This window comes from Nipponia nippon, unplaced genomic scaffold, assembly GCF_047370975.1.
Source record: "Nipponia nippon isolate SJK-2023a ecotype South Korea unplaced genomic scaffold, ASM4737097v1 scaffold_11, whole genome shotgun sequence".
Lineage (NCBI taxonomy): Eukaryota > Metazoa > Chordata > Aves > Pelecaniformes > Threskiornithidae > Nipponia > Nipponia nippon.
Window position 1 is genome coordinate 21,997,542 of NW_028262302.1, and position 13,689 is coordinate 22,011,230.

Consider the following 13,689-nt stretch of genomic DNA (forward strand, 5'->3'; position numbering starts at 1 on the left):
GACGCGGCGGAGGTGGGGCGTCCGTTGGAGGCGGCGGCGGGCCGGGCCGGGCCCGCCATGCCGAAGCGCTCCTGCCCCTTCGGGGAGGCGGCCCCGCTCCAGCTGAAAACACGCGTGGGGCTGCGTGAGCTGAGCCGCGGCGTGCGGGGCGAGGAGTACCGCCGGGAGGTCTTCGGTGAGGCGGGGGGCGGAGGGGAGGGGAAGCGCCGGAGTCGCCGGGCCCGGCCTGTGCCCGCAGGCCTCCCCAGCCGCCTCAGCCCGGGCCTGGCGGCGGGGGCTGAGGGGGGGAAGCCTCCCCTAACTCTCCTCTCCCGCCGGCAGAGAGGACCCGGCGGCTGCTCTTCAGGGGCGCCCAGGCGTACATGGAGAGCGCCTGGCCCGCCGGCCCCGCCGCCGCCTGCGCCGTCAGCCGCTCGCCGGAGCCGGGCGGGGAGGCCCGGGAGGGCGGCGCGGGGCGCCGCTGGAGCGGGCAGCTGCTCATCGGCCACGACGGGAAACTGCTGAGGTGCCCCGCCGCCACGGAGAAGGGTGAGTGGCCCCGCCGTGGGCAGGCTTCATCCCACGGCTTGCCCGGCACGCGTTGGGTATGTGTGTGGGGGGGTGTCCCTCCGTAGTTCGTCCTTATTTTTTTAAGGAAGCGTTAGATTTGAGCTTCACCGACGGGTTTAGAGACTGTTGCGCGTATGGCCTGCTTGAGAATCTCTTAGTGGCCTTGCCACTGAGCAGGAAAAGAACCGACAAAGTTACTAGCAGCGGACGCGGTGCCGGTGCCTGCAAGCGCGTCCTGCCAAGTGCTGCCACCTGTAGCTGTAACGCTGAGTGGGGATGCCGCGCTCTGCAGTCCTTAGAACTTCCCGGTGCTTTCTCTCTGAGAAGTACATCTCTTCTTAATTGCATGTTTTCCTAGCACTTCCACCCGTGGGAGTTTCCAAAGCATGTTCATCGTGTGTAAGAACTGCTGATGTCAAGGAAGCATGTACGCAGTGTGACCAGTTCATCTGCCAGAACTGCATCAGGCTCTGCAGCTGCTGTAACGCAGTTACCTGTTCTTTGTGCTCCACTATTGAGTAAGTGCCTTTTGAATTTTTAAGCTTGTTTTAATTATATATGCCTTGAAAATTGGCTGCAGCATATGAAGACTCAGCAAGATACCTTCCAAGTCCATCCACATGATGGACTTGGAACTCTTCTCTTGTTGCTTTAGCAGCAGTAAAACTGTCTGAAACATGGAGAATAAAATGCCTGTGTGAAGTAGTCTAATCAGTCTTAGTGCAAGTCTAGTTTAGCTTCTCATTTAAATGTTCTAGGAGGCAAAAAATCCTCTTGCTTTCCTGCCAGCAATATAGTATGCTGGGCAGTGATGAATGAATATGCTCCCAAGGAGTAATCTTAAGTTTTTGCCATCGTTGTTAACAGTTCCATGATATAAAGAAATGTTGAGTGTGCTGTGTTGGGAGTCCCATGGTTACAGTTGATAATGGAATAGGATGGCATTCTTTTTTTATGTTCCAGAAACAGTAGACACACTGACTTTGTTTCTTTTGGTTTTCTTTCTTTATTCCTAGTTATGCTGATGTGGGAGAGCAAGTCCTCTGCAATGGTTGTTCAATATTTCAAGTCTGAAACTCGATGAAATAGCTTTTATGCTAAGACGTCTGTAAATTTCATGAAGTCTCCTCCTTATGCCTAGTCAATTAATCCTTTTAGCATGGGAATGAATTATGGAATTTCTATGTTTTATATCTTTATATTGTACTTTTTAATACTGTAGCTAAATAAACTTTTATATTTTAAGGATTTCTAGATTTTGAGTCGACTTTCTGCTTTTCCCTAGTTGTGATACGCCTGTCTGGAAGGGGCCACTTTGTGCTCTTACCTGGTGTTCCTTATGTGATATAGAATTCAGAGTATTCATTCAGTGTTTCTCCACTTGTTGCTCACGTTAGGACACACTTTTGTAGGATCAGAATAGAAATCAGTTGCTCCTTGTGTGCTTTCAGGTGAGTGTAAATCTATTCTGGACGCACAACATTTTCTTCATGAGCTAACTAGAAAAAATTAGCCAGGCCTGAAGGCTTTTCCAAGTAGAGAATGTGCTGATTTCTGGTTAGCTTTTTTCTTTTTTTTTTTAAACTGTCACAAACATCTTATGATTACTGACAGCTTGAGTGGTTTTAATTGTTCTTTCCATGGTAGCTTTGATAGAAAGAACAATGGTACACCAGGCTTGGAGCAAAAAAGCTTTTCTCAATAGTTCAGTGTCAAAGACTAATTTTCCTGTACCATCCTTGCAAGGTCTTTCTTGGAAAGCAGCTTTTTTGTGGAAGATGATCATGTACACTGTAAACTTCGTGTTGTCCTGAATACCCATGCAAAAATAGCTCATGAAGTGGTCTGAAAAATGGTCAGTGCTCAAGTGTGCATCTCCAAAAACTAGTTCTTTCCTTATTTTCCTTTCGTATCACTGCAGAGACCAGTTTGCCTAGTACTGTTTGTGCTGGAGGAGCGAGGCTGTCATTAAGTACTGCTGGAAAGCTCCTCAACATAGCAAAAATAATAAAAGAAAATTACTTTTTTAAAAACACCGGACTTCTTGTCTTGCAAACCAACCAAAGACAAAACTACAGTGGTGGTTACTTCAGGAAAATGATGACTTAAGTGGCTGATTTCAGACTGTAGGAAAAAAGAAACAGATTTGAGAGAAAAAAGAAATTCTCATGGCACTCCTAGCTAGTACTCTGTTTCCCCAATTATTTGCCCTGAATTCCCAAAGCAGTCTGCCACTCGCGCTTCCCAGTCTTCTCAACTGTCATTAGTATGTTTTGCATGGAGTAACGGGCTTTTACCTCTTTCCCCTCCCTTCTCCCCGTTTCTATTTGAAGAAATTGAAAGGCTCTTGCAATGCAAGTTGAGAGACTTACTTCTCTTGTGGGACGTCTTTATTTGACATGCTGTTGAAAGCATACTGGGTATTTTTACATTTCAGAGTACTGCAACTAACCCAACAGAACAGTAAATGCTTTAGCAAAGGGTGGGGTGGTAGCTATTGCTGCATAGCACTCCTTCATAGCTGCACGCTGCGTGGCTTTGGATATATCGGCCACAATGAGGTGCAAGATAATGTTCTTCTAGCCTGAGTGCAATACCTTGTATAACTAACTATGCAGAGGCACTTTAAAAGCACTTGTGCCCTTTAGGGTATCCTGGGGGGGTGTCACTTCACTACTAGGTTGACCATCTGTGTGCTGGCATAGTCCGACTCATTTGTTTCCCCATTCTGCATGCTTTGTAGCTGGTTAAAATGGGAGAGTTTACTAGTTCTTACTCCAGTCTTGATTTTGAGCAACTGTAAAATGTGTCTTGTCCCCACTCCCAAAACAAACAAAGAAACAAAAGCCTGTGTCGGTCAGGTGAGCTAGTAGTAAATGTATTAGTCACCATGTGCAATAATTCCACAGTATTGGCTGTCTTTCAGTAGGTTAAGTCAGGATGATGGCAGATCGCTGGTGCAGTTCCCAGCTGTTGGGTATCATAGGGCAGATAAAAATGTTGTTCCTGTGGTGATCATCTTAAAACACAAAGCTGAGTTTTATGAATGGGAAGAATCTGTGGGTTACTGTATTTAAATGTTAGTTTTAGGAAAGAATTTTAAAACTTGGCTTTGTTTCATTTGAAGCTCTAAGCAGTGAACAAAAATGTTTTTCAGTCAAGCATATTTTTTTCAAACTGAAACCTTTAAGTATGTATCTGCTTTTTCTCATTCTCTCCTGAGGGTGAGAGACTGAAAATAACTGTTTTGCTTCTAGGCTCCCGGAGAGATGAGACATGTTGTTTACAAATGATTTATGTTTCAAAGTAGTTGGTAGATATGTTTTTTTGGCTCATTTAGTTGCTGCTGTATTTCATAGAAAGCTGTCCTCTGTAAGCAATGACATGGATTTCATAGCTTCGAGTTCTTACTTGTTATCCTCTAGCCTGCCCCTTGAAAGATGGTTGTTCGTTAGGACAGATACCTGATGCGAAGTGAAGAGCTGGGAGAAGAAAAAAGCAGGAGGGCTGGCAGAGAATGGTTAGAGGCTGGGAGGAGCAGGGCAGGAGGAGCACAGAACGGTGCCATCAACTCTTGCACCGGGGTGGTGCATCGTACATGTAAGAAATGGGGTTTTTTTTTGCGGTTACCAGCTCGTTTGGTTCTCTGGCTTCAGAAGGTGCGAAAAACTGCTTCTCATGTGCTTGTATCTCCCAATAGACTCAAATCTCATTATTGAGGAAAGTTCCTGCTCTAGTTGTGTGGTTCTTAAATGAACAACGGGAGCCAGGACTGGGGACTGGTTTTAAATCTTTATATTGCCTACAGAGATAACCTATGGGAAGGGAAGAGTCTTTGGGCGAGAAGTCCAAAGATTTTTCCCTTTGTCTAATTAACTCCTACTCACGAGGCCTTGTCCGTTGCCACTGGTCATAGAGCTGTACATCGGGTACTCCTGGGACTGCATAGGAGAGCCACATAAATTGTCTGGTTTATTAATTGAGCAGGAAATGGTTTTTTTTTATACTGTGCTTTGTTGTTATCATATGTTCTTCCCCTCCTATTCAGTGCAAAGTGTCAAAAATCAAAGATTGCGTGGTGTTCAGAGGGAAGGAGATCCTCTGAGGAACCAGCATATTGACGAGTGAAAATGTCCTACAGTAATGATTTTACAGATGGATGAGAAACTTCTGAGGCCCGTATATCATTACTGGTGAAATACATCTCAAAGAGCACAGTTTTATGTCTAAAAGGAAGTCAACTGATCTGATCAGGATAAAACAATTTCCTTTAAGTCTCATATGTGAGTAAATACTAGAAATGTATGGTTTCAGAGATACCAGATATTCCCTTAGGGACAATCTAAGGTGGTACGTGACTTCAGTATCTACAATCTGCATTAGAACAAAACCACACAATATTATGAAGAACTTCAGTAAAAAGATCAAATACACCTGAGTTATCTCCTTCAATAGCATTTATCCATTACGTGCATCCCTCATAGTAGTGTTGTGTTCTTGGTGGGTAGATCAGATTTGGTGGTTACACAAATAACCTTAGTCCTGTGCGCACAGTGAGTAGTTCCTATATGTTTTGTAGATCAGGCACCCTAAAAAAAAAAAATAACAAACCAAAAAAACCAAAACAAATCTTAGCTCAGGACACAAATCTAACCAGTGCCATCGTGTGATTGGTACCTCTTTTGTTTAATACAGCCAGCACCTAAGCCTCTTCCCCTCCTGTTGTTTTAGTGTCCTACCCATTTGGTCCCTGACTTTTAGCCAATTCATGGCTCTTTTTTTTTTTTTTTTTTATTCTTTCTGGGGAGGTGATAACTAGATGCAGCTGTATTTTATCTCAGGACAGGGCACAAAGCCCAAGTTATTTAGGCGTAAGCAGAAGATGATGTCCTTTTTTCTTTATGAATATAGGTAAGACATTTATGCCTTGCTTCTGTGCTATATTTGCTACCCTCATTTGTGAGATACTAAGAAGTGGCAGCAACCTACAAATGGTTTAAATCTTCTGAGTCTTTTCTGAAAAGGCATAACCAAGAAGTAGAAATGGAAACAGTATCTTTATCCCTAGATTTAAGTCTGATTCTTTTGAAAATGCACAACTAGCCTCCAGGTGAATTGGTTAGACAGCAGCAAATGCCAGCACTATGCAAATCGTACCTACTGCTCTCTTTCACTGTGCAGGACCCTACTAGTAGTTGCGTGATGGTTTTTTGTTTTTACAAGATCAGACTGGATTAAAAAATTGAATCCTAGCAAAACTTAACCAATATTAAACTCCCACCTATGCTGTATGTGTACAAACTTAGATACGCTGCTCCCTTCTAATTTTTGGTTAGTCGTTATATCGTTTCATCATGGCAGATGATGCAACTAGTAGCTATTTGTACCACCTTTACCTTCCATCTTGATTTCGATATGCCGACTACCTAGGCGTGAAGCCCTCAGGGCTTGGGGAAACTCCAGATAGTATAGAGTGTGGCAGTATGTCTCCTCAGTTTATTCTATCTCAAGCTTGTCCTCTGTTCTATGCAGTGGCTTACCATCGATTGTCAGACTAAGCTTGGATCCCAAGCTGTTGTTGAAATGTGTGGGGTTGTCCAAGCAGAAGGAGGAAAACCTCGAACCATCCAACAGAAGCACTCTGCCAAGGGGCAGAACAGAAGTGCTACAGCAGCACAAAGGTTCTATAGCCAAACTTCGTCACGTAACGTTGGGTGTTACGGCTTTGCCGTAAAATACCGTGAAATGAGAGGTAAAATGCCGTGAAATTAGAGGGTTGGTGAGAGGCTCTTCTAAGGGAGCATCTTTCTTCCAGCAGGCTTTTGCATGAGGACAGATAAGGCTAAGAAAGACCACATGTACCCTGATGTTGAGTTTCCTTGTGCTGTTTCTTCCACTCTCTTCAGGGTTTTTTGTTACTGCATCTTACAGGGGAAGGTGGCAAAGCTTTGAACATTGTGTTTTGTTTGTATCTAAGCAAATTGGTTAACCTATTAAAGGTAGCCAAGAGGCTTCAGAAAATGTTAATGCTTCTTTAAAAAATAAATAGGAGCTATGTAATTCAAAGACCAACACTTCGTGTGGATAGAAAATTGAAAGAAAATTATTCTAAATCTTAATTTCTATTTTACATTAATAAAATTGCAATAGAGTACAAGTGTATCTTTTATACTGCATATTTTATAATATTTTAATGACTATGACAGTTATGTATATAAATCTTTTGTATAGATACTTTATTTCTAAGGAAATTGAAATATCCTACTTTTTATAGGAGATTGCATTTTGAACTGCTACCATTGTAATACAAGTTTTAATGATATTTGCTGGTTCTGTGTATTCTGGGCTTTTGTTATTTTGCTTTTTCCTTAAGGAAAAACCTCAGCCTCAGCTGGAATCAAATGATTATAGCTTACACTTTTACTACCAGTTTTTAGTTCTCATGGTTGTGATTTCCATTAAAACCTAATGATAGATGTGATGTTACTTATTTCTTGCAGATGTTGTTATTGCTTAAAGATTTTGTGGTTGTAGGATTTAATTTAAACTTCAGGATTTATTTAATTGTATTTTCTTACATTGTTTTACTCAAATGTAATAGTTGAAATCATGATCCTCTTCTCATTTGTTCTGTTGTCACTTACTCCGTAAGATACGGGTGTTTTTCTGTTTCTTTCCCTGACAAATAAAGCTGCAGGTAGTGGGGCCAGATGTCCACAGCAATGTCACAATCAACATAGTTTCACCAGGTACTGTCTTGATCTCTTCTACATACCTATGCTCTTAAACTTGCCCTGAAGTTCCGAAAACTGCCAGCGGCTCCTTGGGCAGAAGTCCACTTTAAGCTGATTAGAGACTTCAGAGAAAACATACCCATTCATCCTACCTTTTCAGTAGAAGTTTCATGTTATAGCCACAGGGTGGCATCACTATGTTAGTTTTGTGTAGATTGTTACCCAAGTTCTTTTTTTTTTTTTTTTTTTTCTTAAGTCCTCACAGCTTGATTGATACGGTTATAACTGGACTGCGAGTTTGGGGGGGGGGGGTGCTTTAAAATATCCCCCTCATAAATCTGTAGGTCCAAACCAAATGCTTCCAAAACAGAATTTTTTATCCAAAAAGACTTTGTACCATTCATAAAATATAGCTTGAAATTCAAAATGGACCATTTTGCTGTCTACCAAGAGAAAAGCAAAATGTAAATTGTGCATAAATATAAATTGATTGCACTATTTTTCTTTGGATTTTAAGATATCAGTGTCATAAACAAGGGTATTTATATGCCAGACAATATGTAAGTTATATCACTCTTTTCTTAAAAACAAAAAAGCTCCAAACAAACCAACAACACCCCCCCCCAAACCCCTTATGTCATATTCCACATTTTGTTGCATTAAATTAACATATCACATAGACGTTCCTTCTCATAAAGATGTGACAGAGGAGGGTGATTGCTCTGTCAGTAGCAGGACTGTAAAGCTGGATTTTGAGATGGCCCGGAGGGCGCTGAGGGAGCAGGCTAACAGCACTAGGAATCTGCTGCCCATCACGTTTGAAAGGCCGTGGCAACCGGGGGATGGTCCTGACGGAGAAAAGGTGAGGGTTGTGCCATTCTTTGAAGAGAACAATGTGAGGAATTACAGGCTGGTCAGTCTGACCTCGGTCCACGGGAAGATTATAGTGTGAATCCTCACAAAAGCTGTGTCCAGCACTGCATCCAGGCACACGAAGGGCAAGAATTGGGAACAGTCAAGACGGATTTATCAAGGGCAAATTATGTCTGACCAGGCTAACTGAGCATCAGCAGGTGAAAGAAGTGGACATCATTCACCTTGACATTAGCAAGGCTTTCAACGCAGTCCCCCAAAGCACTGTTGTAGAGGCCGTAGTGGAGAGGTATGGTTGGGGCAGGTAAAGCGTAAGGCGGGTAGGAGCTTTGCTGGGATGTCAGGTACAAAGGGCTGCGGCAGGCAGGGCAAACCCAGCCAGCAGCTGATTACCAGCAGCATTCCTCAGGGGTCTTTACTGGAACTGATGCTGTTGGGTGTCTTTGCTAATGACCGGGACGATGGGGCAGAGCAGGCCCTTAGCCAGTCCCTGCATGATGCCGGGCTGGGGGCAGCAGTCAGTACCTGCTTAGAAGACAGCTTTGCAAACAAGGGGCTGGGAGTCCTGAGGGGTGCGTTGCACCTGGACCCCGGTGTGTCCTTGCCAGGGTGAAGGCCAGCCGTGTTGGGCTGTGTTAGCAAGAGCAGAGGCAGCACAGGTCCCCTTGAGCGTGAGATCCAGAGGCGTCCCTGTTGCACAGGGAGGCTGTACTTGTCCTGAAGACCCTCCAGTGCAGAGACAATGCTAACAGGCAGGAGGCCTGGCAACTTCCAGTTCACAGGTAGGGTGCGTCCGTGGCCTTCAGAGCCCATCAGAAGCACAAGTATTTTATGACTTTTCTGGGGGTTCCGAGGCTGCGTATTCATCTATGGTGCTTTTGAATACACTTAGGAATTTATAGCACTCTTGAAACTCTTCAGCACTCTTAGACCTGCTGTGTTCTTGCTCTGTTCTCCTAAGCATTGGTTACCGTCAGAAATGAGGAACTGGTAAAAGGAAATGTGGTCTGATGGTGTCCACTCTCGCATCCTGTTTACTCTGCTAGAACTACTGATATGATGAAACGTACTCACATCCTTAAGTGTTTTGGTGGGCTGTGTGGTAGGGTGCAGCACTTTGCAGAATATAGATTCCTGAGCCTAAAGAAATAATTACATTTTCAGCCAAGTAGCTTACGTACAAAAATTAATGCTCTTTTATGTATCTCAGTCCCAGCGAGTTTCATTTTAGGAGCTTGATTCTCCCACGCTTTCTTGCACTGAGTAATACTTCACTAAATGAGTAATCTGATTGTTCTGATTTCTCTTTCCATGATAGCAAGATTATTTACTACCCTAAACTAGATTTTAAAGTATTTTTAAACTCAGTAAAAACAAGCATAGAAACCTGGGACTGTAGTCATTTTGGATGCACCGTATAAGGAATTAAAGTATAATAAGATGTAAGGCTGAAAATATATAGTCAATGTGCAAATTTCCGCTGTCTCCTCACAAAAATGTTAAAAGAAGAAAGCCAGCTCCAATACTTCCTTTGTACCTTATTTCATATTCTGCTGAGTGGTTTTAACTCCACATTGTTCTGGAAGTCCTCACTTGTCTGAAAAGGAGAGAACTTGGTCTCAGTTGGGTGCAGTCGCAGGTACTGCTCCTTACAGGGCTGGTTTGCGATACCTGTGTATTTGGACGGGTCAGATTTTCACACGAATGCAGGAGATTTCTTACTCGGCCATCGTGTGGAGTTCTGTAGAAAACTGCTTCATTCACGTGAGCTCCTGTCAGCACTGTTCAACACAAGCATCTGTAAGTCCTGAAAATACCTTTTGTTCCTCACCCAGCCAAAATTGGAGTGCACTTAGTGAGACCAAGAACTAGAAGTTATTGTAAACCAAGTCAGAGGGACTTGCCCTCTTTGCTGGTACAAGTCTTCCACTCTGTTTCCTCCAGGCACTTTCATATATCCGTGCATTTGTGCTGAGGATCATTGCTATCCCCTTTTTTTTTCTTACATCTCGCGCTGACTTTGTCCCTGCTGTGCTGATGCTACTGATGGATACGGCAAGAGCTTCTGCACTGCTCTTCACCGTAAGTTTTCCGTTTGTGGAAGCGTAGTGCTGTCCCTGCTCTGCTGAAGAGATCGCCCAAGCTCACGATGCTGTCCCGTCATCGCTGCTGCTCTTTGTAATCTACTGCAAAATTATGTGATTTGGGGGTTCATTTTGGGATGACCAGATGAAAATCTTTTCCTTAGTGCCAGATATTCTTTGGTTGTGTTTTACAGTGCAAATATAGCTTAATAGGCAAGAATTGTGGCTTTGAGCTGTATCTGAAATGTCTGTAATATTAATTTCACAGGTAGTGTCTTCTGCCCAAGTTGAATGAAAACTCTCATAGTAGCGAGTGCTTCAGAACCACTGTCAGAAATGAAACTACCCTTTAATGTTTAGTGGCCTGCATCACTTGGCCATGGAAACCAGTTCAAACCTCAACACTTGCTCTCTGTGTTTTCTTGAGAATTTCAGTTCTTGCGAGGCTTTTAACTTTATTCCTCCGCCCAGAATATTTTCTTAGTTTGCTTAACTCATGCTACCATCTGTTGTTCAGTAACTACTCGGAGCCAAGCCGGCTGATGGAGATCTGAGTTCTCTTAGATCAGCACTTGGCACCATGAGCTTTTTCACAACCCAACAAGCAGTTCCAACAGCTGCACGCATGAATCACTGAAGTTATAGTACCCTGCAGCACCCCGTAAGAATGGGGTTTGACAATCTGGTCAGATGCCACATAAGCAAAAGTGCTATGAACCGAGCTCCTTGGAAGGTGTGACATAAATTTAAGATCATTATTTTGATACTTATTTTAATGTAATGTGCTCTAACATTTCATTACTGTTCAGAAGGCTTTGGGAACACCTAGATTGTACATAAGAATTTACCATTCATTACAAACAAATTTCAGTCAGCTGGGGGGGGGTGTGTGTGCATGTGTGTTTATTTGTTATAGCAAACTATTCTGACACATTCCCTATGGCATTTCGTATTACTGAGAGACAGTTTGCCCCAGCAGCAGAACTGCTCTTCACATGCTTTTGAGTCAGTCTATATTTAAACCTGTCTCCAGCAGTATTTCATTTCAGTTGTTTTAGTCTGGTTTGCTTAGCTGTGGATACGTTCTTGATTACGCTGTATGTTTATTGCAAGATTTGCTATCCTGTACTGTTCATCCGCAGACACTACAAAACATCATTTCATTCAGAGTTTAGCAAGCTGCAAGAGCAGCTCTTTAAGGTTTGGAAGAGGAGCGTCTGGATTCCTTGTTGGTTTTGTAGCACTGTAGCTGACTGCACCAACGCCAAGCCCAAAGGCCTGGTGTAAATCAGCCCGGTGTCACTGGGCAAGCTGAGCTACGCAGCTGAGGATCTCGTCCTGCCTATAATTTGTGTTATGCTCCCATGTTGTCGTTATTTGTTCAATGATAACTATTGCTTTGGCCGAGTATTTAACACAAGGCCGTTCACAAAAGAATTTATGGAGTCCATATGTTTGTATTTCACTTAGCTGCCTAAGGAAGGGGGGAGGGAGCAATGCGGAGGTTATATTGTCTTGATTTTATTTTGAAGCTGCATCTGCAGACTAGCTGGAGCCAAGCGGGGCAACTATAGGATGGGACAGTATCATCCAGGAATAGGGTGTTGAAACTTCTTGGGCAACTTCCACAGAGCTGCCTGGCAGGACTTACCCCCCCTTCCTCTTGGAAAATTAGATCAGTGGGTTCCCAGGGGATAACGAGGGATGGGTGCCAGAGATGGAAAGCCTCGGTGGTTCTGCAGAAGTAGGATGGGAAAGGGCATGATTAAGTCTTGTGTCCAAGAGTTTAACCAGTTTCGTTAAGTTGGACCGCAAGCCTTTCACGCCCCTAAGAGTGGATTAAATAGGTCTCGGGATGTACAGGCTGCAGACCGAGGCAGTCAGCTTGAGGATGCTGAAGAAGGTTAGTGTTAGTTTCCCAGATTTTAAAGAGTTCTTCAAAGTTTATAAGAGTTTTAAAGAGTTAAAGAAAATACGTAAATGTTTTCCATCAGCAATTTTCAGTCAGTGTCTTATCAGGGATTTAACTGTATTTTTGTAAAGAACTCTGGATAGGCTAAACTTGATCGTTCATTCCCCAATGAAAAGGTAAGCTAGAAAAAGGGCAGTGAAATGGTCTGGTTTGCTTTCCTCAGGTTTCTTATATTTACCAGCTGGAAAACCACACAAATATAGGGATGCCCTAGAACAGAAATGGATGCCAGACAGTGAGGGATGACCAGACTTTTTTTTGAAAGCAAGTGACTCCCTTCTAACTCTACTAAAGCAATAGGCGTGAACGACGAAAGGTGCCGGGCAGTTACCTCCTCTTATCCTAGCGATTTCTAGTTGTGCTTCCGCAGCAGACAGGATGCAAAAAATATCTATAGGAATAGGAAATCACTTCAAAACTCAATGGGAGGCATGCCCTTTTCTTTGGTTAGGCCAGTATTCATGCCATAGCACACAAGTCAAGGCTCTACAGGCAACCCTGAGGATGCAGGTTTATATAGCCAATGTAAAGTGCTCCTATAGGTTTGGGTCAGATGACAAAATTACCTCACCCAGCTTCGCTACATTAAGGAACTGTAGTATCCAGAATAAGATTTCACTGAGAGAGTACAGCTCATATGTCCATCCCTAAAGTCAAATACTTCGTTGTCTTCATTATTTTCTGTCTTCTAGGAAAGCCACCACAGCCACCCAGCAGCAGGCGCAGTCCTGACCCACACTGGAGGCAATGGCCAGGACCTTCTCCCAGTTTGTGCACCGCACCAGGCAGTGCTGGTGGGAGAAAGCAGGGCTACGCTGTAGGCTTTAACTACCACACCTCCTTTTGCTCACTAAATCTGCACTTGTCCGAGAGACGGAGGAACGAGGGTCTTGCAGCTTCCTTTTACCATCTGAAAGGGAGCTTAGCTGTGTATCGGGTCTCCGAAGTCTCCACAGCGACCCGAGGAGCATCCAGCATCAGGACGCTGCCCAAGAGAAAATAATTATTTAAAGTAAGAGATATTATGAAATTCGTAACACACCCTCTAGAAGGGACTGCAGAAGATCTGACATAGGCTAAGGCGGCATACAAAAGAAGGAGAGAAGGCAGGAGAGGAGGAGGAAATCCATTGTTTCTTGTCTTCTGGGAAGAGACGGGAAGGAGGAAGGTGTTGTAAGGAACAAGTCAAAAGGCGAAATAAAGAGAACTGGAATTCAGACAAAACCGACTAAAAAAAGGGCGAGGGGACGGACTGGAGCAGCCTGGTCTCTGCAGGTAACACCCAGCAATCTGCATCCAGCCTCCGTGCAGCAGGGAAGTGAAAGCCCACCTCCGTGTGCCAGCTTTTCGTCCTGCTCCCAGGAGAGGAGAGCTGCTCTGCAGCAGACAGACAGATGGCCTTGCCGTTGCCTGTGCTCCTGTGGGGGATTTTTCCAGATGGGGAGTTGGAAGCCTCTTTGTGCTGCTACAGCCTTCC

At 43.9% G+C, this 13,689-nt stretch overlaps 1 protein-coding gene across 1 annotated transcript; it reads left to right on the forward strand.

Moving 5' to 3' along the window:
• Positions 1–1,797, forward strand: SIVA1 (SIVA1 apoptosis inducing factor). Its single transcript, XM_087747876.1, has 4 exons — positions 1–175; positions 322–528; positions 908–1,067; positions 1,566–1,797. Exons 1-4 carry the CDS (start codon positions 58–60, stop codon positions 1,621–1,623), a joined length of 543 nt encoding a protein of 180 aa, XP_087604002.1. The 5' UTR covers positions 1–57; the 3' UTR covers positions 1,624–1,797.
• The last annotated feature ends 11,892 nt before the right edge of the window (positions 1,798–13,689 follow it).

Bases quoted from the DNA above. Each gene is read 5' to 3' on its own strand.
- SIVA1 (XM_087747876.1), top strand. From the start codon at position 58: ATGCCGAAGCGCTCCTGCCCCTTCGGGGAGGCGGCCCCGCTCCAGCTG. The intron at 176-321 runs GTGAGGCGGGGG...TCCCGCCGGCAG, and splicing joins GTACCGCCGGGAGGTCTTCG to AGAGGACCCGGCGGCTGCTC. The intron at 529-907 runs GTGAGTGGCCCC...ATGTTTTCCTAG, and splicing joins CCCCGCCGCCACGGAGAAGG to CACTTCCACCCGTGGGAGTT.